Below are 27,306 nucleotides of genomic sequence, written 5' to 3' on the forward strand. Positions count from 1 at the left end.
GGTATGGCTCCTCTCGCAACTCTCAAAGTATGCCCTGATGTGAACTGCTAGCAAGTCAAGCAGTTGCTAATAAATTCAGCTACATGTTCCTCAAATGCATGTAGCAATGACCTCCTTCCCTGTGTGTGTTGGCTAATGCAATTGTGCCAATGCGGTCTTCAATAATGCTAGTGGCATGACCACTTTCCCTGTGTGGTTTTGTCGCCATAAGACATCTGTTGGAGACATGGAGCATCCTCTCTGTACCCATAGTTGCTTCTCTTCCTGTGGTGCAGCTCCCTGCAATTCAATAATCTGTGTCTCTTGGTGCATGTAGCACTCCCTCATCACCATGTTTCCCACCCATCCCTGGGCCTTTTGTCTCTCTTCTAGCTCCCATAACTGCAGTCTGCGTCCTCCTGACCATCAGTCTGATTAATTGTCTATGAACCAACAATGTACAGCACGTCTTCCCCTTCTAGTGCTGCCTTCTCCACCTTGCGTGTGTCACCGAACATCTCTGTTTTTTGTGCAGTCATGTACGAGGGGATCTTTGAAAAATAGTGCTGTGTTTACAGTTCTGCACCTTACTATATTAAATCCTTGCTTGACTTGCACTCGCTGAACGTTGCTCGTGCCCTAAAGTTCTACGTGACATGCATGAAAGATTGTGGAAAATTTCACAACTGCTTGTAAAAGTTGGTCCTGTGAATCATGGGAAGGCCTTGTCCAAGGCTTCCATTTCAAGGTGGCTCTCCGGCTGCATCACCCACTTTCATCGGTTGGCGAACCAACTGCTGCCTGGCCTTCCGAAAGACCACACCACCAGAGCGATCGCTGTGATGACGGCGTTCCTGTCTGGTGTGCCCATGTTGGACATCTCTAGAGGTGCTACATGGAGGTCCACGCACACCTTCACAAAGTTCTACTGCATTGACAGTGATTCCAGGGAGGAGTCAACAGTCAGCCATGCAGTGCTACGCAACCTTTTCGGTATAGTGCTTTACTATACAAGTTGGTAGAGTGAGTGAGCAGCCAGACTTAATTCAAGAGGGGTAAATGTGAGCTGTAGAGCTGTACAAATGAAATCCATAAATAAAAGTAGGCAAGTAACACTTGCACTCAAGGTTTCAGTTATAAATCGTTATTTAATTAAAAACACTTTTTAGGAGACCACCAGGGGGCGTAGACGTGATGGACACCTGAACCGTTGTCTCCCTCTCCGGGTCGGAAATACCGTGAAATATGTGCCCGTGAGAGACGAGAAATCAGCCAGGAAAAGTACTTAATAACGAGAGGTACCGCCCTGGCAGCCTTGTGCTAATCTAACCCTGAAACAGTGTAGGAGGCACGCTTGAATCTACGTTCGCCCGGTGGCCCCCTGAACCCATCTGAAAGTACGACATGGAAAGATGGCGCCCGCGCCCTCCGTACTGCTGCCGTAGTGAAGCCGGCGGCCATGGCGAGAGGAGGCGGTGCGTGGTCGGAGACGTTACAAGCCGAAGAGCTGGTGCTGCTCTTCAAGAGGCTCCACGAGGTGCTTCCTCATCAAAGCAGCCCCAACGTCCCCCCGCCGCAGCAGGACACGGTGGCAGCCGCTTCGCGACTGCCTAGAGAACACCGAGACGGAGCGAAGCATCGAAGGAGGCGGTGCGGACTGAACCCGGCTCCCCAAGTAAGTCGAAGTGCGGGCGATCCGCTCTGCGTCGAGCGCCTGCGGACCCAGCAGCAGCGGGCCCCCCCTTCCAATCCACAAGAGGGAGCCTGGGGCCCTGGTCTGCCCGTGCGGCGTCTCACCACCGGCAGCCTTCATTTGAACATTACACCTCCCGCTCCAGGAGACTGGGCCAGAGGGGTCTCTGGTGTGTGGCCAAGCTCTGGGGAGTAGACACCTCTGAGCAGGTAAGCAACATCCCGCACCAGTCCTACATCCCCTCACCTGTGGGGGTGTCACTCCCCCCCCCCCCCCCCCCCCCCCCCCCCCAGGCCGCCTCAAAGCTCTGGTGAACGCTTTCCTATGAGAAACATCCTAGAGACGCGTATTAATACAGCCAGCATCGCAGACACCTTCTAATATTTCGCCTCAGCCTCGTCAAAACCCAACAAATCGGGCTGCACGAAATACCCCACTGTCCTCCTCCGCCTCATGCTAGGAACATTATTCTCCCTTCAACCCTAAGTGGCACTGCATTAAACCAAGCTCCGATCTTCCCTCCTAACTTTCTATTCTCACCATCTGAGAAGGCACTCGACCTGTGGCTTACCAGACCCCACCAGTTAAAGGCCTCACTGCTACAGGGCTCGCATTCTGAACCTTCTGCCTTCCTGTGAAGGAAAGCCGCCAAACACGCAGCAAGCCCCACTGTTTAGCAGGAGATCTCCACCTTTGGGATGACAGGTCGGCACCAGTACACTGACAGCGCAGTGAAGTGAAATTGTGGACAGGAACAACTCCAGGGGCAGGTGTGACAGTGGAAGATAGGCACAGAGCAGGAGGTGTAAACCCCCCACCCACCCCTAAACCGAAACCCGAAACTGGACCCGTGCACCCTAGCTGCACTGCGTGAGTTTAGCGCGCAGGCACACCCATGGAGATGGAGGAAGTTCAGAGCTCTTCTGATCTGACATTCTGGGCAATGATGGAGACAGCGCAACTAAATCAGATATCCGCCTCCTAATGGGGGAGATCCGATTGATGAAAAACAGTCTTACTGAAACGGTCTCCGATCTGCAGGCAAAGATGGCAAAGATCGAGGATCGTCTAGAGGCGGTTGAGAACAATCAGCAATCGGTGGATGTATCCACTATGCAATATGAAGCCAGACTCATAGACTTGGAGCAGAAGGAGCGAGATGTAGAGTCAAAGCTCGATGATTTGGAGAATGGTGAAAGGAGATTGAACATTTGCATATGGAGCTGGAGGAGGATAAAGGGGAGACTCCCTCCAGTTTGGAAAGTAAGGTGAAGGCTCTTATCTTATCCCTTTATGACGACACATCGCCCCGGTGCTCAAATTCGACAGGGTGCATAGGGCGGGTGGTCCGCCACAAGGTCCCCGCTCTGTGCTAGCCAAGTGCCACTACTATGCCCAAAAACAAGACATTCTGCAGAAAGCCAGAGTCAAAGACATTATAGAATACCAAGGCTCGCGGATTCTACTTTACCAAGACCTATCGGCAATGACATTGGCGAAAAGAAGGGGTTGCCGCCCACTAACAGGTTGGCTACAGGAGAAAACCATACGCTTTCGGTGGGATCACCCCTTCTCCCTCACGTTCACGTACAATGGGGAGGAATTCAGAATCACCTCCGTTGAGGAAGCTGAGCGGGCTCGTCACGATCTTCAAAAATCGGCAGGAGGTCCGGATGTAGAGGTTCGCAGGGAGCCATCGGGCCCCCGCAAAGACGTAAAAAGTACACCATCGAGACGTGGGAGATCGCAGCAGAAGTGGAAATATATACGTCTAAATACCCCCTGAGGGTCTCGCTTTGTGGTCTCCCCTCCATATTTACTGTTAAGGTCTGAGTTGGGTTGTTTCACAGGGGACGCAGACTCTCCGGACAGAATGTTCACAGAATTGTTATAGAAGTTGGTGAAAGTTATGTGTATTTGATAACACAAGGTTCCTCCTGCTAGTTAAACATGGTTTCTTGTTCTTTCCACACACAAGTAGCAATATAAATCATGACCCGGAGAGGGGTCCACCCGTAGTGGCCCTTCTTCACTAAGGGCGTCTCACATTTTTTAAATTTTTTTTTTATTTTCTTTTAGTGAGAATGCGCTCAACAGCAGCTCACATGGTGGGAGGGGTAGGGGGAGGGGGGGCGGGTTTCACTTTTCCACTCAAGACATCAAGCTTTCGGCATATACGGATTCTACGCACACACTACACAACATGGCAATTGGACTTCAGCCTTATCACAGGGCAAAAGGGTCAGGAGAGCGATGTTGCAGTGCTTATTACCCTCACTTCGGAGTATGGCTAGCTCCGATGGCATAGTCTTAGGCTCCCTCAACATCACGGGTTTGAACTCCCGAGACAGTTCGCTCAGTCCAAATTAGATGTCCTCTTCATTCAGGAATCGAAGTATATTAGTGGTGAAGAGAGAAGGATCTTTGGAAAAGATATAGGGGACGCAATCTGGGCTTCCGGTCCACAAAAGAAGGGTGGTCTGGGCATTCTGTTGCGCAGGTCACTGGGTCTGCAGGTGGGCCGCATACACAGGGACACGCGCGGGAAGTATGTTGCACTGAAAGGTAAATTAAGAACTTGTGCTATTACATTATGTGCCGCCTACGCTCCAAACCAAGGGCAGTCGAGCTTCATTGAGCCCCTCCTTGACTTTATTGAAACATGGAGGGAGGTTACATTGATTTGTGGGGTAGATTTTAATGTAGTCCTTGACCGCGAATGCGATTGGCACTCTGCACGACAAAATACCTTACCTCCAAGCAGCCTCCAGGGTGACAGATTCTCGAGTCGGCTAAGAGAACACCACTTGATAGACATTTGGCGTGTGACTCACGCCGGAGTAAAATCCTTTACCTTCTTTTCACCCCCACATCACACCTTTTCCAGAATTGATTATCTTTTATTAGGGGCTGAAAATGAAAGCGACATTCTGGGAACATCCATCCAGATTGTGGCTTGGTCAGATCATGATCTGTGTACCTTAGAATTAGACCTGGGCCCACTCCCTACCCCGGACCGCCGGTGGCGGTGCAATGACCTGTTGTGTAGAGACCCAATTTTTAGAGAATCCCTTTCCGAGGCCATTACTGAATACTTTGAAATTAACGACACAGAGGGTATGCTGTTGAACACAGTTTGGGAAGCAGGGAAGGCCACCATAAGGGGAATCCTGATATCAGAGGGTGCGGCCAAGAAGAGGCTCCGGCTGCTCAAAGAGAAGGAATTAAAAAGGGACATCACTCGTCTAGAACATACTCTTAGGGAGCAATCCGTAAATGATGAAGACACCATACTGAAAATTAGAAAAATGAGAGAACTTAAAGACATATGGAATGGTAAGGCTCTCACTCAGCTTAAATATCTCAAGCAGAGATTCTTTGAAAAAGGCGACAAGGCCCACACAATGCTGGCAAATAGACTTCGCAAACAGAGAGCGGACAGAGCAGTTTACAAGGTGAAGGATGCATTGGGTGACCCACTCATGAATCCCCAAGACATAGTCAATCGCTTCTCTGAATATTACTCGGTGCTATACACTACGGAGAACAATGGCGCCTGTTTGAATGTAGAGGACTACTTAGCCACCCTGCCACGCCCTCCCATAATCAAAGAACACCTAGATATGCTCAAGGCCCCCATCACTGCATCAGAGGTGCAGGGAGCAATCTCAGCATTCAAAGCATGCTCAGCTCCGGGACAGGATGGATTTACGCCAGCCTTTTATAAAAGAAACTCCAACACACTTGCCCCTTTTCTCGCCAAATTATTTACCTCCATTCTAGAAACTGGACAGGCCCCCAAATCCTTCACTGAATCTATCATTATTGTAATCCCCAAAGAAGGGAAGGACTCTGCAGATTGTGCGTCGTATCGGCCAATCTCCCTAATAAATGTACATGCAAAAATTTACTCCAGCATATTAGCCTCCCGCCTCGCCTAGGTTCTCCCTCAACTAGTCCACTCCGACCAAGTGGGGTATGTAAGAGGCCGGCAAGGAGCAGACAACGTTAGGAAAACCCTTGACCTAATGGCAACACTCTGAGAAGCGGGTGATATGACCCCTTCTTATTGTCAGTGGATGCCGAAAAGGCATTTGACCGGGTGGAGTGGCACTGTTCTTAAATGGGTTGGGTTAGGGGCTGCCTGGATACAGGGAGCAGAGGCTTTATACCGGTCTGCCCAAGCCAAGGTTTCGATCAATGGAGTTTCATCGCCCCATCACTCTTACTAGAGGTACAAGGCAGGGTTGCCCATTCTCCCCTCTTATTTTCGCCCTCGTGATGGAGCCCTTCCCTCAGGTTATTTGGTCCAACCGCATGATTAGAGGAATCCCACGGGGAGGGGGGGGGGGTTAAGGAATACATAGCAATGTTTGCTGACGACATTCTTCTATACCTCACTGAACCTTCTATTTCTATCCCCACTCTCTTGCAAGAACTGTCACGTTATGGGGTCCTATCGGGTTATCGGATCAACCTACAAAAGACAGTAGCTGTCCCCCTGCGAAATAGCACCGAATTGTTACAACGGCTGAAGGCAAACTGGAACTTCCAGGTTCATACTGACTCCGTCCGTTACTTGGGTGTAAACATTACTGTCTCCCTCCCCAACCTTTTTGAAGCCAACTGTACTCCACTATGGATTGCCATTCAAAATTACATCACAAGGGCAGCACGTTTTACTGCCATCAAAATGAATATTCTCCCACGGTTCTTATTATTGTTCCAGTCCCTCCCTGTCCTGGTCCCAGAATCCTTTCTGGCAGAGGTGACGCGCATATTAAGATATGGGCTGATAAAAGAGCAAGGATCCCATACTCAACATTAATCCAATCCAAAGAAGGAGGTATGAGTTTTCCAGACCTAGGGGAATACTACAGGGCAACGCAACTTCGGGTACTCCCGGATCACCTGTGGGGAAAATCCCGAAAAACAGTGGGTGGCAATAAAAAACAACATTTTCGCGGCAGTCGCACTGGGAAAGTGGCTGTGGGTCCCAATGTCAGCCATGACACGGAGGATCAGGGAACACCCCATACTCAAGGTGCTGTCGGCTCCTTGGCGCCCATCTCGAGCCACGCAAGGAGTTACCACTTGGCCCTCGCCTCTGAGTTGTAGTTGGGCTCCGCCAATTAAAAACTTGTTAAGTGCTGTCCAGCGATTTCAGCCATGGTACGAGGCAGGTCTTAGCCGGGTGGGACAGTTATGGAAAAATGAAGTGTTTACCACCAGAGAGGAATTGCAAACTGACCTGCAGGGCGTAGATGTCCCCCCCCCCCCCTTATGCTCTTTCTCCAGTTAAGAAGCGCCTTGCATGACGCTAGGTGGGGCGACTCTCTAAAGCGCTCCCTGACACCATTTGAGCACATTGTAAGCACCTCCCAGGTACCGAGAGGCCTCATATCAAGAATGTATAAATTACTCATTACAAGGGGGTCACAGTCTGCGCCCGCAGTCAGAAGAAAAGTGGGAGGCTGACTTAGCCATAGAAGCTCACCCAGAGTTATGGAATAGTATACATAGAGCGGTATGGTCATCGTCTGTTTCCATGCAATACAAGATGCACAATACTCGACTACTGATGAGGTGCTATTACACACCCCTTAGGCTATCCAAAATGTTCCCCGGGATATCTCGATACTGCTGGAGGGAATGCAAGGAGCGATGTGATTACTGGCACCAGTGGTAGAAATGCGATAAGGTCCAGGTGTATTGGCGGGAGGTGCTGGGATGGATCCGAGCAATAGGTTGGGTTCACAGGGCCCTGACACCCATTCTAGTGTTATTTGGTGTGGATTCAGGAGATGAGGAAACATACAAATCATTGACGTATTTGCCACGCAACATCTTGCTAGCAGCTAGAGTATGCCTAACCATTAAATGGAAATCAGCAGCTCTCCCCTCAAAAAAGGGAATGGTTACTGAAGGCACACGCCATATATGAAATGGAAAGCCTTAAGGCTGCCGTTAACGAATTACGCAGAAATGTTGGAGATATAGTAGCCCTTCCTAGAATATTACACTGAACATTGGGAGTCCACGGACTGATTGGGTATTGATCTTCATAGCAGCCAACAAGTAGAGCTAGGGGCAGTGCCCCACACTGCCTGTCAATCGTCTACCTAAACTTTGAATTGCTTTTTGGTGTTGTGACTTGTGATAAAGAGAAAGGGAATATGTCAATAGTGCATGTTGCAAGGTCAATGTGTATAAGTTAATCGTTGATTTACGCATGAATCCTGTTTTTCAGCCTAATAAACTGTTATGAGTGGTATAGGGGGTTGTGGGGAGGTTGGGAGGGGGTAACGGGGGGTCGAAACGCAAGACTCCAGTTGAACAATGCTCCATATTCCTTCTTTCTTTCGTAACATGGTTGTTTCATGAGAAGACTGCAGAAGAATACTGTGAATGTAACAAGTATTGCAAATGTCTTGTGTTGAATATAAAAATGAAAAGGTTAATAAAAACATATTTAAAAAAAAGCTTTTTAAATAAGCATTCTTTAAAAAGGCACTTTGTGTCAATGATGTAAATATACATTAAAAATACTTTTCAGAATCAAAACAAGTTGGTGGATAATCTTTGCATTTGCTTCTTATACAATTCCTACACCCTGAGGTTACTGCAATCACAAGGACAGTAATAGCATTTATATATCACACTGGTTATACTTAGCAGATTCTGAGGTTGCAGAAAGGAAAGGTTAGGGAAGGAAAAAGGTTAGACAGTTTCTCAGTATATGTGAGGGCAACAAAATCTTCCATTGATTTCTAAATAAGCCCTTCCCAGCAGTAACAGTTGCCAGCAAGCTACCACCTATGGGGGACAAACCTAGGAGAGTCTTCCGGGAGCCAGGACAGCCAAAGTCAATTGGAACACAGTCTATGGATCTGAGGCACTTCTTGAATCAAAGTCTTGCACAAAGTTAGAGAGTTTGTAGAAAAATCACTTGTAGGGTCACAAACTGTGAAAAGAGAGTTGGAATCAACTCTAAAAGGTAAGCCAATGCAATTCCCAAGTGAGAAAAGCACAGCTAAAAGGCAATAAGGTAAGTACCCCAAGCCTAGACAGTACCTCTGGTTGGAAGAAGAGTGGTCCAGCTGGATTCTGTCTTGCTACAGCGGTGCAGACCCGCCTTCCTGAGCCTCAGTCATGGGCACGAGAGGGAGGATGTCTGGAGGGCTCCTGCGGTGGTACTTGGGAGGTCGTTGGCAGCTACGGGCTCTTTTCGGTTCAGTGGCACTTTGCGATTTGAGCGCTTAGCTAACAGCACTGTCTCGGATATCGGTTGGGCTTTCTTCACTCCTTGGTTTCGGCACTCGAGAGAAGGGACTCTGAATCTGGTCGTCCTGCTTCTGGAGGGTCCTTCGGAGACTCCTGGAGCTTCGAGATGGATTTGTTACCGCTTCAGAAGTTTCACTCGACTATGGCTACTCAACCCCTGGCACTGGGCTTCCGAAGCAATGGAGAGGAACAGCAAGTCGGGGAGGCTGGTCCAGTGGAGTTTGTCTCATGGTTAGTTGGTCCCACTAACCCATGGGCAGAAGTTGTTCCTTCCAGAGCTTCTCTGTCAAAGTGAAAGAGGAGTTTCAGCACAGCAGCAGGGCCTCAACGGGCAATTCAAACGTCCAGGAGGTTGCAGCAAGCATCGTTCACGGTTTCTTTCAGGTGTTTCTCCTAGTGGTCGACTCTCTCTAGTGCCAAAACCCTCTCCTTTTAAGCAGGTTTCTTCCATTCATGCACAGCCTAGACTATCAATCACCCAGCAGGGTGGCTGTTCTGAAAGGACAGCTAGCCAGCCAATCAGGGCTAGTTGCATTCAGGCATTCCTAGAGACAAAGGACGGGAGTTTCGGGACCCTCCCTCCCATCCTGTCCTTCCAGACCCATTAGAGCCAGGGGCGGGCTTCAGGGCTGAGGCTGAAGCCCGCCAAAGGCAAGACAAACAAAGGGATCAAACCTGTCTTAACTCCAGTAAAACCCAAGAAGACCTCACAAACTGAAAATGACAAAAATGGCAAAAAAGTCGTCAGGGGCCCTTTTGACAAAATAGTCCCCCGTGGGTGCTCTACTGCAGCTAAGGATTCAGTCTGCGGTAGAAAAGCACAATGGTAGGAAAAATTAAACCACTGCCACCAGCCATTTAAAGTAGGGAGGGTAACATACAAATGTTAAATGAGAAAGTAAGATAAGGGGCTACAAAGTAACCCCCAGCACTTCACATACGATGGCGTCTGCTGGACCTACAAAGAGAAAATGTAAGTAAAGTCAATTTCAATTTACTATTCTTGGGAACTGTAGTACACACAAGAAAAGGTATTTAAACCTTAAGAGAAATCCAAAGGACTTCTCAGAGCCACTGCACCAAAGGTGCTGTGTCACCGTACAAAAAGCAGAGCCTATGGAGTTTGTCAGACTCCAAAAACGGTGAAAACACAAAATCCAAATCAGGTAAAAACACATGAGAGAGTAAGAAAAAGGTCTCACTCACTGGGTTAAATTTTAAGTCCCAAGTCCAGAAAAAGAGCTGGGGGTCTCTAAGGCTGAAGGGAATTAGCACAGACATGAGAATTCTTCTAACACAGTGATTGGTTTAGAGGAGAAATACCGTTTTAAAGTGGAAGTGAAACTGTTTTTTCTTTTTACTGACGATTCCCAGCCTGACAACTGGGAATATTCATGAGCATGTGAATCCATGCCAGGCCCATGCTGGAGGACAATAGTTACAGGTAAGTAACGTAAACCTTCTTTGTCCTTATAGTTGAAGTGTTTACATGTAAGGACTCTGTTTTTATATTGAGTCCTGTTTTATCAGAACATACACCTATTTTTATATGTTTGCAGACTCCAACCAGTGTATTTAAAAGTCAAATTCCATCTCCGGTTCTGCACTCAGAGAAGAACATCAAAATGACGAGCAGGATGCCCTCTACAACCAAAGGTACTACAAATGATTAATGTTCGTGTGTTCAGGCTTCGATCTTTATTGTTAGTTTGGTTAATCATTTGTATGCTTCATCCACTCTCCTACTGAGTCCCCAAGCACTTTTTCCACTTATTCACTTTCTTTCTTTCACTGTCTTCTGGAACTGTGCTCTCTGTTTTACTTGTCCTATGGAGTCTATTTTCCTACACATCTCTATGGCATCTGTATTTTACTGTTGCAGCACACAGCTCCTTAAGGGCAACGTTTCTGGTAACCCTTTGGTATCTTCTTTGAAATTCTTTTATTTATCCTACAGTAACTGCAGTTCTTAAGGATAGAGATATACTTTGTATCTCTCCTAAAACTTTGTATTCTGAGAGATTGGCACACGCCAGCTTATGTGGTATGCCATGGGGATACTTGGTATCCCCCTTCTCTCTACTCCTGTGTACAGTCACAGAGACAACCCTCTAGTTATGACTGGTGGCAGTGGACGTGTTCTACCGACTATTGTGTTTAATGTTTTCCGTAGGCTATGTCCTTAGCCCTGGTTAGGCACAGCAGGGGTGTTAGGGAGAATTCTCTGTTAAGGCTAATTTCCCAAACCTAGTGAGTCCCCCAGCAGGTTTGCTGGATTTTTGGGGTTTATTTTCTTCTCCTTCTAAGAGTGAGACTCCTTTTCTCCCACTCTTAGGCATGATCTGAGTGTGTCCTTTGACTTTTGATGTGTTTTATGGGCTATGGGGTCTTTTACTCCATAGGGCTTCATGTGTTTTGATGTGTGTTACACAGCACCCTCAGTGCAGTAACACAGGGGTGTCATAGTGACCCCCAAACATAGACTCCATACCCTGGGACTGACTACTGTCTCACAGGGCATGTAAAGTCACCATTGGCTTTTCTAGTCCAAAATAGTGAACTGAACCAGTACAAACCATCATATTGTGGACGTACTGGTAGGGGTAATTCGATTGCCCCTAGGTCTGTTCCCAAGGGGGCACTGTCCCGTCCCCCCTTGACAAGTTTCTGGCTGGTGGCAGTGGATACTACTTTTTATATTCGATCGCGAATATAATCCTATGGGATTTTCCCATTGTGCGAGGCTACCACTTTTTAACGTAGCCTTGAACATATCGCTGGTTTATTTATTTAATATTAATTTGGTATTTTTTGCCAGAACTCGGTTCCAAAATGGCGTTTGTGTTCGCCTCTGTAGCTCTGACCAAGGTTGGGCCCTTTGTTCCACTGTTTTGGCGGGCTTCTCCACAGAAGCCCTCCAAAGTGGTGCCACTCTTTCTAGGTTCCATAGGAGGAGTGGAGGGGGGATTAGGCACCCTGGACTGAGTTGCCTTGTCAACTCAAGTCACACTCTGCTCTGATTGGCCCAGTGGTGAGCCGCCCAGCTCACCACTTAGCATGTGTGATTGAGAGCTAGGCTGATGAATGGGGGTTTTTCTGCATAAAAGCAGGGCCTTTGGGACTGGGACTTCAGACGTTGCCACAGGACCAAGAATCCGACGAGTAAGAAGCTGAGCCATCTGCAACCCGACGACACCACCGGTGAAGCCCTGCTGCACGACCTCACCACTTTCCGACGACAGGCCAAGCACCCCGGCGGCCGGATAGCCACGCTCACCACTTTTTACCGCAAAGGAATGGACCGTACCTTTTCACCGGGAACTCTGCGGCTGGTTATTATTATTATTTTTCGTTCTTGTAATGCGCCAACATGCCTGTAGGCCTCACGGCGCACATAAAACTGGACGAACAAACAGACACACATGGCAAAGAAAGAAGAAGGGTCAAAGAATTATTCCAGATTGAAGAAGTGGGTTTTTACAGCACGTTTGAATACAGTGTAGTCCTGAATCTGCCACATCTGGGCTGGAAGTTTGTTCCATAGAAGGGGACCTTGAGCATCAAGAGTGGTACCTCCAAATTTGGCTGTCCTGTATTTTTTGGTGCTTGAGAATAGTGGCAGAGGAAGAACGAAGGTTCCTCGTGTTGGGCTTAATGCTAACACGGGCTGACAAGTAAGTAGGGCTACGGAGGCTGAGGCATTTGTGGGTCGTGGTCAGTATCTTGTGCGGTATCCGATGTTTAACGGGAAGCCAGTGAAGTTTTTTTCTGAAAGTGGAGATGTGTGTACGACGGGACTGATTGAAAATATTACGCACAGCATTATTCTGAGCCACTTGTAATGATTGGATGTTGGAGGCTGTGGTGCCCGCTAGAAGGCTGTTGCAGTAATCCAATCTTGAATTGATCAATGCAGTGGACAGAAGGGCACAGTTTACTTCCTAAATGAATGGTCGAATATAGCCTATTCTTTTATTTATTTTATTTCTTTTATTTATGAGACCGCAGCTAGATTTAATGCTGGAGACATGGGACTTCATAGAGCGTTCTTCGTCAAGAACGACGCCCAGGGTCTTGACTTTCTTCTGGACAAGAATGGTATTGTTGGCAATATGGAAACTAGCATATTTGGAGTCGAGTTTCGCCCGAGTGTTTTTAGATGCCACGATGAGGAGTTCAGTTTTTTTGTCGTTCCTGGCAAGAGAATTGCAGGCCATCCAGTCTTGTATGGCTTTGTATATTTTATTGATGGTTACTGTATCGCTGTTATAGGAGCCACTCATCTGTATGACCACCTGAGTATCATCAGCGTAGTTCGTGTATTGCACTCCTAATTTGTTTAAGAGGTCAAGAAGGGGGCGGAAGTAGAGATTGAAAAGCAGAGGCGATAGACAGGAGCCCTGAGGAACTCCGCATTTCTGAGACATTGGAGAAGATTGACAGACCCTCACCATTCTGGGACCCAGAAAGGAGGCAATCCATCTGGATGCAATTACGGAGCAGTTGGTGAGCTCTCCGAAACTTGACACCAGTAAGCTGTGATCAGCTAGGTTGAAGGCTGCGGAGAGGTCTAATAACATGAGCAGAGCAGCTTGATTATTATCAGCTATGCTAGCTAAGGTGGATTTAAGATCTAGCATTGCTGTCTCGGGCCTGTGACGAGCCCTGTAGCCCGACTGACGGGTACCCAAGATGTTATATTTTTCGACATGGGTTTCATCCCTGGGCAGTGCCACCACTCCGAACTTCCTCTACGACGAGATCTGCTCTTCCTCTGGCTGGAACCCAGAGTCCCGACCACTACCAGGAACAACTGCCCCCGCTGGAGCTTCCTCCCCGCTTAAGGTACCGTGTCCTGCCTGGCCTCCCTTTCTAGAGGGTGCTCAAGGTGTCCCCTAAATCCTTGTCCTCTATACTGGGTTGGCCTCAGACCAGCTAAACTTTGCTTTCTGAACTATTCCTACCTCTTTTTGTGACTTTACTGCAAAGACTTTAAGTGCATTTCTACTGTTCTGATCTTGGGCACTTTCCGGCTTGCTCTCTCCAAGAGTGGGCCTGGCCTTTGAACTTTTTGCTCTACAATAGACCCTGCCTTTCTCGACTTGCTGTGGTTTCTAAAGTGTTGGGATTGTGTTATTTTCCTGCTCTGCCTTTTTCTCTCCCTTTTTAACAAATTATAAGAGTGCCATCTAACATTACGCGCTCACCTCTGTCTGCAAATAAATGGTGTTTTAACTTCGACTAGTCTAATAATTTAAATAGGGAAGTGTATATACTTATAGCGACTGTGTTTGAACTTGCTTGACATATTAGTGCCAGTGTATTCTTATAAGTTTGTTTTTAAATAAATAATTATATACTTTTATACCAAAACTCTGGTCAGTGTTTGATTGTGCTACTGTATCTTGGTATCTAATGTGTATACTCTATATACTGTCTAACTCTTCTTGAGAGAAGTCAGCCACAGCTACCAGGCAGACTGCTACCAATTGGGTTTACTGCCAACAACTGTAGTCTTAATCTTTTTGCAGTGTCCCCTAAGGGAACTGCACAGGATTCTGCCTAACAAGGGGCACCTGAGTATTAACTCGGGGGTTTCTTTATTTTTTTGGCATTTCTAGCGTGTTGTTCTTTGTTCGCCCTTCTTGTTAGAATTTTCATTTCTGTACCAATTCCCTTTAACCTTAGAGACCCTCAGCTCTTTTGGTGGACTCAGAACATTTTAATTTTTTACTCCTGGGAGAGTGGGACCTTTTTCACACTCACTCATGTGACTATGATTTTCTATGTTCCTTATTGTTTTATGGAGTCTGGTAAACTCCATAGGCATCTGCTTTTGCATTTAGACACACAACACCTTTTCTGCAGTGCCACTGAGAAGTCCCTTGGACTTCTCCTAATGTTTAACTACATCTTCTTGGGTGAACTACTGTTCCCAAGAATAGTAATGTGACCCCTGTCTTACTTACCTTTACTTTATGGGTCCAACACACACCACCCTATGGAGTTCTAGGGGGGAGGGAGGAGTTACCTAGTAATTCCTTTAACCCATTCCTCATGTGACATTGTGTTACACTAACCTACTTGAATGGCTGGTGGCAGCGTTTTTATTTATTTATTTATTTATTTATTTATTTTACTACCTAGTGTTGGGGAGAATTCTCATAAATGTGCTAATTCCTTTCACCTTGGAGACCCCCAGCAACTTTGCTGGATTTTTAGAACTTGTTTTTTTCCCTTGAAAGAGTGTTAGCCTTTTTTCCCACTATTTTGATGTGTGTTTTTCACTTGTGTTCTTTGATTATGAAGTTTTAGATAACTCCATAGGCATCATCTTTTCATGTGTTACACATCACCCTCAGTGCAGTGAAACAGGGATGTCTTTTAGACTTCTCCAACGTTTAAATACCTTCTCTGCGATCAACTGCTGTTTCCCAGAGAATGTAACGTGAAATTGACTTTACTAGTCTTTTCCAAATTCATAGACACAGCACACACCATCTTACAATGGAGTGCTGGAGCGGTTATATAGTATCCCATGTGTCTCTACTCTCATGTAGAGGCAAATGCTATCCTTTCCTATTGAAAAGGCTGGTGGCAGTGGTTTTATAACGAACTACCATGATTTTTCCCGACCGCGAACACCGGTAGCTAAAAATCACGGGAGCCATGTGTCACGACCCTCGCCCAAAACCCCCTCTGGCAAAGCCATTGGCCAGGTGGAGTAAGGACTCTGGCCTCTAGAGCCTGGCATCCTCTTCAAAAGCCCTCATGGAGCCAGTCCTGGCACCTATGGCGCCAGGCTCATACACCATGAACAACAATGTACTTGGGAACTACTTTATTATATTGTCAGCCAACATGGAGGCATCCACATAGCTTGGTTCCTAAGAACCAAGCTATGCGGTCTAGTGTTTTGTGTGTGGCAGGCCTGGAACTACTTTCCCTGGTACTACTTTACCTGGGCTATATAAACCACACCCTAACTGCAGAACATGCTTCGTGTTACTTTGCAGCTTGCAACGTGACGCTCACCGTGTCCAGCTATTCCCTCGAACCTCGGAGAAGCAGAACCTGCAAGGAGACAAAAGGAACATCATTAGCAGCAGCATCTTACCTGCAGTCTTCATCTTTAAACACTCGCAGCTACTGAGAACAGCTTCCTCGGATCTGCACGCCTCCCGGACAAAACGACCTGAAAGAGGAAGATCGAGGCAAGAGACATTTACAAATTACGAACTGCTCAAAAGGCTTACCTGGCTGGTCGCCTCTCGGCTGGCACCACTCTGGACATTCCACTTGCGCTGAAGAACACCGTGACCTACAAGGATGGAAAACGCAGGTTAGCAAAGGCAAGACTTCGCAGCGCTGCGCATAGCGCTTACTTACCACATCATAGCGCTCTTAATGCGCCATTATTTACCAGCGGGGCTCAACCAAGCCAGTTCGCCGCGCTGAAGCTCTGCATACCTAAGGGAGAAAAGACATTTTAAACAAAGAAAGGCATGCAGGATAGCAACAAAACTAAAGAACAGGAATAAGACCTACCTGAACAATATCAAACGGGCCGGCGTCAGTGAAGTAAATGGACAGCACTCGCCCATGAAAGGCAGCGCGCCCCTGCAAAGAAGGCACGATGGAGAGCACGCCTAATTCTACCACAAGGCAGAACCTTCCCCGCAGAACACATCAGGGCACAGCTGAGAAGCATACCAGCAAGTAACCCAGCTGGGTGGCGTCCCTGTGGATACCAGGTGAGCGTAACAGAACACAAAGCCCACCATAACAAATCCACCTGGGCTCCATGGCGACATCAGAAATGGACCAATTGGCTCAATTACTAGGAGAGCTTCGTGCTGAGGTTCATTCTGCCCGACAAGAGACTAATGCCCTCCGGAGAGACCTAATAGTGACCAAAGTGCGCACTGAAGAGATTAGCAGGCAATACTTGCAATCACAGGCCGGGTAGACACCTCGACCTGGAAGCAATCCAACGATGCAAAACCCTGCCATACCACCCACTCCGGTACAGATCACGTTACCCGGAACAGTGCCCCTGGCACCACCAGAAAGGTTCTCAGGCGACCCACGGAAGTATGCGGCATTCATCAATCAGTGCCGCCTTCATTTTCTTTGTAGGCCTGGAGCATTTCCAAACGACCAAGCTCGGGTAGCTTTTGTCTTATCATACCTGAGTGGTAGTTCAGCAGATTGGTCAGTGTCGTTGGTAACCCATGACGATACTCTATTACATGACTTTTGGGGGGTTCCAGAGAGAAATGGAAACTTTTTGCTCGCCATACCCAGGAACATGGAGTAGACAATGAACTCTTCTCCCTCCGACAGGGGAATCAGGACTTGTTAAAGAACATTGCTACCTTCAACAGACTGGTTGCCGAAGCTAGGCGGCCAGAAAACAAAAGAACCACGTTATTCCATCGATGCTTACGAGGCGAATTAAAGGACGTCTTAGCCCAGGTGGTTGATCCACCCAGAGACTGTGTAGAATTCATAAATCTGGTCGTGCAGCTAGACCACCGGTTGCAGGACCGAAAGGCAGACCGGTCTAAGACGGACCGTGTATGTTCGACCGAGGGGAAAACACACCCCATGTACCTGAAAATGCTGTAGAACCCATGCAGATTGGAGGAATACGGCCTCCATTAACAAAACAAGAGCGGAACAAAAGAAGACAACAGCTTTGTTTGTATTGTGGGAAACCAGGACATTTCCTGAAGGACTGTCCAGTAAAACCCCCAAGAAGAACAGTCGGGGCCACAGAGAAGGATGAAGCTAAGGAATCGGGAAACTACCAAGCTCGACAAACATAGAGGTCAGTTTGTCGAGTGAGAAGAAAGAGTTGCTGACCTCACACTTTGCAATACCAGTGATCTTAATGAACCACCAACAGTCGTCAAAAATGCATGCTGTTGAAGCATACATCGATAGCGGAGCAGTTGGAAATTATATTGATCAAGAACTGGCAGCAGAGATGGGGCTTCCTTTGTGTTCTAAGCCAACTATGGACAAGGTAACCACCGTGGATGGGACAGGAATCTCTTCCGGACCAGTAACTCAATGCACAGCCAGGGTAACCTTGCTGTGTCAGGACGGACATCGGGAGTCGATTTAATTCGATCTCCTCAAGGCACCTCAGTTCAGGCTAATACTAGGGATGCCATGGTTGGTTGCTCACAACCCTTTGATAGACTTGCGGGTACGAAAATTAACCTTCCCCGGTGACTGCTCCCCTGCCTGCTATTACCAAGAGGAGAAACCAGACGTCTGTATCCCCATGACTCCCGCAGCAACAGTATCAACCCTGGGAGCAACTAATACCTTGCCAAGTGAATACCATGATTTCCAGGATGTTTTCTGAAAGGACCAAGCCAATAAATTGCCGCCGCACAGGCCCTATGACTATCAGATCCACCTTGTTCCTGGTGCACAAATCCCTTGCGGCAGGATCTATGCTCTCACAGAACCAGAAAACCTTCATTTGAAATCCTATTTAGACCAGTACCTTGCAAACGGATTTATCCGTCCTTCGAAGTCCCCCGCAGCCAGTCGTTTGTTCTTCGTACTGAAAAAGGAAGGAGACTTGAGAACCTGTATTGACTACCGTCATTGAACCAGATCACTGTGAAGAACCGCTACCCCTTGCCACTTATCCCTGAGATGCTAGACCAAGTTAAAGATGCCCAGAATTATACCAAATTGGACCTTCGAGGAGCGTACCACCTGGTCCGAGTCAGAAAAGGAGATGAATGGAAAACCGCCTTCCGTACTAAGTACAGCTTGTTTGAATATCAAGTCATGCCCTTCGAGTTATGCAACGCTCCTGCGGCATTCCAATATTTCATGAATGACATCTTAAGGGAGTTAATTGATGTGTGCGCCTTAGTGTACATAGATGACATCTTAGTATACTCGGCCTCAGAACAAGATCATGTCAGGCATGTTCGTTCAGTCCTCACCAAGCTCGGTCAACATCGCTTGTTTGCAAACCTTGAAAAATGCTTTTTTTCACGTCACCGAAGTAGAATTTCTTGGTTTTATCCTTACTCCAGGAGGCATCAGAATGGACGTGCACAAGGTAGATGCCATTCTGAAATGGCCTTCACCGACGTCTCTGAAAGGGGTACAAGGCATGCTGGGCTTTGCAAACTTCTACCGCCGGTTCATCCCAGACTTCTCTCAGGTTGTGCACCCAATCACAGTACTCTTACGAAAAAACAATAAAGTTTGCTTGGCTCGAAGAAGCAGAAGAAGCCTTTCAGGAACTTTTAAACAAAGGTTTACCTCCGCTCCAATCCTGCGACATCCTCGTCCTGACCTCCCTTATGTCGTTGAAACTGATGCGCCCTGTCTCGCAATGGGGGCTGTCCTTTCACAGAGAGACCCGGGCTACCGGCCAGCTACATCCTGTGGCCTTCTGATCGAAAAAGTTCTCAAATCCAGAGATTAATTATGCCATCACGGACAAGGAACTCCTGGCTATCAAATCTGCCTTTAAAGCCTGGAGGCACTACCTTCTGGGGGCCAGACACACCATTAGTCATCACAGACCACCGAAACCTGCAATATCTCAAAACAGCCAAGGCCCAGTCCTCGCGCAAATTACGATGGGCCCTTTTCTTCGCCGAATATGATTATATAATCACATTTTGACCAGGAGTCAGAAACGGAAAGGCAGATGCCTTATCTCGCATGGGCATAGATGAAATAGTATATACAACTCCAGACCCAATACCTATTATACCTGAAGACAAACTCTTGGGTATCACGACAGCCTTAACACAAGCAGAACTACGAAAAGAAATCCAACAGACAATGAATCCTGATGCCTACCTCGCATGGCAAACTCAAGGAAAACAATAAACCATCAAGGACCACCTACCCTTTTTTAGGGATTGCCTATATGTACCCAAGAAGGAATTACAACAGCATATTATTTCAAACTATCACGATTCACTGATCGAAGGGCATCCTGGGATCGCGAAAACCCTAGCTAAGGTGAAAGAGAACTTTTGGTGGCCTACCTGGCGTAAGGACATCATTCAGTCCTGCGGTGTCTGTTCACAAAATAAATCACAGAAACAAAAAACATCTGGTCTCTTACAACCATTGGACATTCCTCCAGTTCCATGGCACACTCTTTCCCTTGATTTCATCACTGATCTACCTCCAAGCCAAGGGTTCAACACCATCCTTGTAGTTGTGGACTTACTCTCGAAGGTGGCCCATTTTATTCCTCTCAAAGGCCTCCTAGACGCAGCTACTTTAGCAAAAGTGTTCCTGGAAGGGGTGGTTAAGCTACATGGCTTCCCTTCGGTTCTGGTCTCTGATCGAGGCAGCCAGTTTGTTTCAAACTTCTGGAAAAAATGCTGTGCAAAGGCGCAGATCGACATTCGGCTATCTACCAGTCACCATCCCAAAACGGACGGCCAAACCGAGATAACCAATCAGACACTTGAGCAATATTTATGGTGCATGCTGCACAACGAACAAAGGAATTGGAAAGACCTACTATGGATAGCCGAATATGCATATAACAATTCTTTGCATTCAAGCACGGGACAAACGCCCTGCTATACCCTTCATGGCAGACATCCACGTACCTCTGAACTAGACCTTCCAGCCGGCTTGGAAATGCCAGCGGTAAAGACTCCACACACAACCATTACTCAGGCTTTCAAAAGGGCAAAGGAACACCTTATTCATGCCAAAGAAAAACAAGAGATTCACCGACCAACACCGGAAAAGGGCCCCTGATTATCAAGTAGGAGACAAAGTTTGTTTAGCCGCTAAATTCGTACCCATCAAGGGAACCCGGACCTTTCATCCCAGATTCTTAGGACCCTATACCATTAAGGCAATTATCAACCCAGCCGCCGTGAAACTGGATTTACCACCTAATCTACACATCCACCCGGTATTCCATGTGTCCCTCCTGAAACCAATGCAACCCGGCACATGGATTGGGACACCACCTAAACCAATACTTGTTGACGGAGAACCAGAATTCGAAGTCAAAGATATCTTGGACTCTAAATACTCTAGGACCAAGCTATATTATCTCGTCGATTGGAAAGGATTTGGACCACAAGATAGATCCTGGGAGCCCAGTGAGAATATCCACGCTCCAAGCCTAATCAGGAAATTCCATCAGAACTTCCCAACCAAACCTGGGCCAGACAGAAGGAACACCATGGGAGGGGCCTTAGGGGGGGGGAGGGGAGTGCTGTCACGACCGTCGCCCAAAACCCCCTCTGGCAAACCCATTGGCCAGGTGGAGTCAGGACTCGGGCCTCTAGAGACTGGCATCCTCTTCAAAAGCCCTCATGGGGCCAGGCTCATACACCATGAACAACAATGTGCTTGGGAACTACTTTATTGTATTGTCAGCCAACATGGAGGCATCCACATAGCTTGGTTCCTCAGAACCAAGCTATGTTGTCTAGTGTTTTGGGTGTGGCAGGCCTGGAACTACTTTTCCTGGTACTACTTTACCTGGGCTATATAAACCACACCCTGACTGCAGAACATGCTTCGTGTTACTTTGCAGCTTGCAACATGACGCTCATCGTGTCCAGCTATTCCCTCGGACCTCTGAGAAGCAGAACCTGCAAGGAGACAAAAGGAACATCATTAGCAGCAGAATCTTACCTGCAGTCTTCATCTTTAAACACTCGCAGCTACTGAGAACAGCTTCCTCGAATCTGCACTGCACGCCTCCCGGACAAAACGACCTGAAAGAGGAAGATGGAGGCAAGAGACATTTACAATTTACGAACTGCTCAAAAGGCTTACCTGGCTGGTCGCCTCTCGGCTGGCACCTCTCCGGACATTCCACTCGCACTGAAGAACACCGTGACCTACAAGGAAGGGAAACGCAGGTTCGCAAAGGCAAGACTTCGCAGCGCTGCGCATAGCGCTTACTGACCGCATCATAGCGCTCTTAATGCGCCATCATTTCCCTGCGGGGCTCAACCAAGCCAGTTCGCCGCGCTGAAGCTCTGCATAACTAAGGGAGAAAAAAGATGCCTTTTAAACAAAGGCATGCAGGATAGCAACAAAACTAAAGAACAGCAATAAGACCTACCTGAACAATATCAAACTGGCCGGCGTCAGTGAAGTAACTGGACAGCACTCGCCCATGAAAGACAACGCGCCCCTGCAAAGAAGTTAGGACGGAGAGCGCGCCTAATTCTACCACAAGGCAGAACCTTCCCCGCAAACCACATCAGGGCAAAGCTGATAGGCATACCAGCGGTTAACCCAGCTGGGTGGCATCCCTGTGGATACCAGGTGAGCGTAACACCATGTTTTTCAAGATGGCGCCTTAGGCCCCTTTGTTTAAACGGGTCCTGGTCTTCTTTTTTCGCCATTTCTTTTTGGTAAGGTCCTTCTAGTGTTTGTCTCTGTGCGCCGAACCAGGTTTGGTCCCTTTGTTCGTGTGCCTTTAGCGGGCTTCAGGACTGAAGTCCGCCCTTGACGTCTGAGTGTCTGGGGTGGGCAGGAAGTGAGGGAGGTGCCCGAAACTCCCTGTGCATATCTCCTAGGAGACCCAAATGCACTCTGGCATGATTGGCTGGCTGACTGTCTGGTGAGGAAAGCCACCCTGCTGGGTGAGTGACGGCTTGGCTGAAATGAAAGGGAGAAAACTATTTAAAAGGTGAGTCTCCAGGACTGGAAGGCGGAGTCGACCACTGAAACGTAAGAACCGAAGAAGAGCTGGAAGAGGACGGCTGCTGCAACTCCTGGACCGTTGGTTTGCCCGGTGAAGCCCTGCTGTAGGTCCGAATTGCCAAACTCCATTCGACAGAGAAGCTCCTTCAAGGACGGCTTCTTCCTTTGAGTTGGTGGGACCAATCAACTCGTAAGACACATGGACACCATTCTCAAGGCTGGTTAGGATTAACCAGGGAGGGGGACACCAGTTAGTTTGTGCTCTTGACTCTACAGCTACTGGAACTGAAGAGGCTCCATTTTGTTTGCTTTCTTCAACAATCCCGTGCAGTGCAGGAGTCCCCCGTCGTCCTCCCTCTTGTCCCCACGACTGAGGCTCAGAAACGCCGAGATCTGCAGGAACTGCCAAGAACCACGACTTCAGCAACATTTGTTTCATCATACAAAGGTACTGTACCAATCCGATTGAGAGAACTGAGAGAACGCCACTCTTGCGGTGAAAGTTTGTGAAACTTTCCCAACTTGCAGGCCTAATCAGCTTGTGACCCCACAAATGATTCTTTTTCACCTAAACTACTTCTGAGAACTTTTGCAAAGACTTTAACGTTTGATACCAGAACTGCTCCTTCCTATCCAGAACACTTGCCCATTGACTTTGGCCTGGCCTATTGACTTGAATTGAACTCTTCTGGTGAACTGAAACTATTTGCACTGTCTAGAAAGTATATATTATCTATTCTACTTACTTTTGTCCTTTTTGCTCACTAACAAGTAACTGAACGGCCATTTGGTTCCTATTTCAGGGGAGCTCAAACTGTCTCAAAAGCTGAAGTGTATTGGTATATAATATTAAGTTGTCTTCTCGTAGTGAAATGTTTCTAAGTGATTGTGTAATAAATTAATAAGTGTTTTACCAAGACACCTTGAGTGTAAGTGGCTACTTGAACCACTGTGATTGAAAGTCCTCTGTGTAACTACTTGTACTGCTCACATTCACTCTTGAGATAAGCCTGGCTGCTCAACTCGCTACCAACAAACTGTGTGGTACAGACTTATACGAAAGGTTGTTATTGCTTACACCTGTAGTCTTAATTGTGTGTGGTGGTCCCAGAGGGTACTGCATGCAATTCTTCCCAATACCCAGTGACCTGTATCTGCAGGCTGATCCCAGGGCCGGTCTTACACCAGATTTCACCCTAGGCGGGAAGCATCGTTGACGCCCCACCTACAAAATTGACAATCCAAAAAATGGTATGTTACCAATGTTGTAGGTTATAGAGCCCCCGTCATCCTGTAATACACATCCCCCTTCACACCTGGGTACTGAATCATCAAAGTCTCGCTCCTCATCGAGTCTCCTATGCCACGTCCCACTTCTATATTCAGAAATGGTCCCTTTGAAAATCTGGCCCACGGACAAGCTCTCTCTGCAGTTGGGATGTGTTTTAGAGGCTCCTTTCATCAGAAGCGGCATCAGGAGAATGCCTCTGATAAACGGATGTGTTAAGGCTAAGGAGACATTCTGAGTATATTCTAAATTCAACAAGGTGTGTTCATTAAGGCTACCAACCCCGACAGCCAATCCAAGGGAGACTGGCTGGGAGTGGCCTTCAACTCCAAAGATAGGCAGCACATAATGGTCCACTTCACAGCATAGCGAGAGTTTCCTGCCATGCACACCACTTTATGAAGGAGATAGGTGGAGGAATAAGAAGCATGAAGTCAGATGACTAAGGCAGCCTTGCCTGTGAAGACAGAAAGAGTAGTAGCAAGGGAAAGGGAATGATGATGCAGACAATCCAACGTTTGGAAAATGTATACTGGACCATCATGCTAGAAGACAATCAGAATCTCATTAATAGTGTGTATGTATCCCAAAAGGCCCCTGTTTAGGGATTACATCATTATAAATTGAGGAGAAGTAGACTCAATCTGTTGTATTTAGAGGGAAAGAAGGCAGTTGTATCGGCGAGGCAGTTATTAAGAGGAGTGCAAATGTAAAGCATGGGCAGAGTTAGAGGCTCTTACACAGTCAGCAACAATGTGTTTACATAAAAGGGAAACCAAATTAAACGGGTGCCTTCTGAAATGGCTTTGGTGTCATGGAACGCAGTACAAAACACATCAGTAAATCAATAAGCACTGATTAGCAGAGCTGAAACATGTTTGGTTTTCAAACTGGAGATGTTGTGGTGTCCTTTGCTGGGAATTTGTATTAGGTCGGTCCAAATGGTAGTGCTGTGAGCATTTTATGAACATGACATGAATTAAAATCACGCATAGACAGCGAGAGCACAGGCAGTTTGAGTAATGAGTATGACTCCTGTAGGCACAGAATGGACCCAGCCAAAAAGTCTGATGTTTAGACGCACCGCTATCGGCTATTAACGCTTGCGCACAAACACAAGCATTTGAAAGTCATTTGTAAACGGCATTAAGTATTCCGCACCCCCCTCCCACTTGCCCGGCGCCCAAGCCTTCTCCTTAGCCTGTCAGACATGCCCTATGATGTCCATTGCTTCCCATTCAATGTGCTTGTTTCCAATGACCTGTGCGCGGGAGAAAGAGGAGTGTCTGAGGCGCAGGGATGTATCAAAAAGCCAAGCATTCATTGGTGTACAAAACATGTACAGCCACGGCGTGGGCACAGGAGGCTTCCCATCAAGCCAACAGCAGACTATATAGGTTGACCTATCACATGCTAAGGCAGCACAGTGGGTTGCGTGCTCTAGGCAGATAGCTGTGTAGTGGCTCAAAGCCAAGCATTGGTTACCAAAACATGTGTATCCAGTACGCTGCCACCTAAGGCTTCCCTCCTAGCCAACAAGTTACCTTGGCCGACCTAGCATATGGGAAGGTAGCTGCTCGGTGTGCTGCTACTTGCACTACACAGAGGGCTCTGTGTAACCTAGTGGCTCAAAGCCAAGTATTGATACTCAATACAAGTATCAAGTATAATCACGGGAGCCAGCACTGCAGTTTTCCCAGCCAACAACAGGTTACCTTGGCTGATCTATCACTGGGTATTCACCTGTGTGTAACCTAGTGGCCAAAGTGTGGACCCATCACATGGTAAGGCAGCTCAGTGGGTTGTGTGCTCTGCACATAGAGCTGTGTGTAACCTAGTGGTTCAAAGCCAAGCATTGATGGCCAAACACAAGTACAGCCACGGGAGCGAACACCACAGGCTTCCTGCCAAGACAACAACTGGCTACCTTGGTCAGCCTAACACATGGTAAGGGAGCTCATTGGGTTGTTCTCTGCGCACAGATCTGTGTATAACCTAGTGGCACAAAGCCAAGCATTGGTACCCAAAACACATTCAGCCATTGCGCCAGCACCGCAAGCTTCCCTCCCAGCCAACAACAGAATTCCTCGACCGACCTATAACATGGTAACGCAGTTTAGTGAGCAGGGTGCTCTAAGCAAAGACCTGGCCGATAAATCTAAAATGCAAATGTTCGATGTTACACACATTAGTCCAAAACAAGTGCATATGGAATGGGGTGCGGGCACTGCAGGCTCTCCTCCCAGCCAACAACAGGCTACCTCGGCCGACTTATCACATGGTAAGGCATCTCAGTGGGTTGCATGCTCATTGCATAGAGCTGCTTGTAACGTAGTGGCGTATAGCCAAGCACTGTTACCCAAAACAAGTAGAGTGTGTAGGTAAACACATCAACTGTGAGATCACCACTCCACATTTTCGCCACCATGATACAAATCGGCCTGTGTGAGGAGGTTTGGCAATTCCTAGCCCAAATTGAATTTCTTTAGCGAGAAGTGCTGGGGCAGAGCAAGTTATATGCTAATGTGAGGACATTGTATTCTCCATTTCCGGGGAAAGACACTCCCTCGTGTTCTAGGGCTCTGTGGTATGGTGCAAACAAAATCCCTCTCAGAATAATTAATTAACCCAACAGTTGAAAAATAGGGAAATAATACCAGACCAAGGGTTTTTTTTAACTATGAAAGGGACTAGATTTTGATAATTAAGAGACTGGATGGCTTTATTTTCTGTTAATTTATCAATGAAACAGAATATTTGATGGCAACAGGAAGGGGACAGCAAAATGAGTACATGGCGATAATTATTGCCAAAGATTGTATCCACTTTCTGGGGATTCTTTTCAAGGTAAAAGTACCGCTTTAATGTAAACGCTTTTGTGAATGGCACTAGGGATGGGATTGAAGTGTGCAAGGAGTTACTGCCAGAACCCTCCTTCAGCTATACTGGTCCCTTGTCTGTTCATGCGCAGGGAAGAAGAGCGAGGAGGAGGGGAAAAGCAAAGCAAAGGGAAGGTAGTAAGGGAGAAAAGTAGAGGACAACCTGAATGAGTAACAAATGTTATATGGAGACTGTGCATAGGCTGTTTCTATTAAGCCTATCTTCTAACTACTTTGTGCTCTCCCTTCTCTGCACACGCAGGCAGCAAGCTGGTCTGGCACGATGGTAATAACCACTGTGCTCGGCCTGCGAGTAATGGAGGGGTGGGTACTGGAGGATATACATTAATGATCTTACAGTTACTTACCAAGAATAATGGTTAACACCATTATGGCAATCTTGGCAGTGACAGCCGGCACAAGGGTGGCTTCTGGGCTCGGTGCTCCTCCTGGCTGGGCACCTGCATACGTCCTGTCTGGCTGGGCCTTGA

General features: G+C 47.4%; 1 protein-coding gene across 1 annotated transcript in view; it reads left to right on the forward strand.

Annotated features, from left to right (window-relative positions):
• Nucleotides 1-27,306, forward strand: part of CPAP (centrosome assembly and centriole elongation protein) — a 291,067-nt gene that overhangs the window by 116,083 nt on the left and 147,678 nt on the right. Inside the window, exon 11 of the mRNA XM_069640446.1 lies at nt 10,516-10,612. Coding sequence (XP_069496547.1) covers nt 10,516-10,612 — 97 coding nt within the window. The remainder of the gene's footprint in view (nt 1-10,515; nt 10,613-27,306) is intronic.

The sequence above is a fragment of the Ambystoma mexicanum genome, chromosome 7q (assembly GCF_040938575.1).
Source record: "Ambystoma mexicanum isolate Mex_15411 chromosome 7q, UKY_AmexF1_1, whole genome shotgun sequence".
NCBI lineage: Eukaryota > Metazoa > Chordata > Amphibia > Caudata > Ambystomatidae > Ambystoma > Ambystoma mexicanum.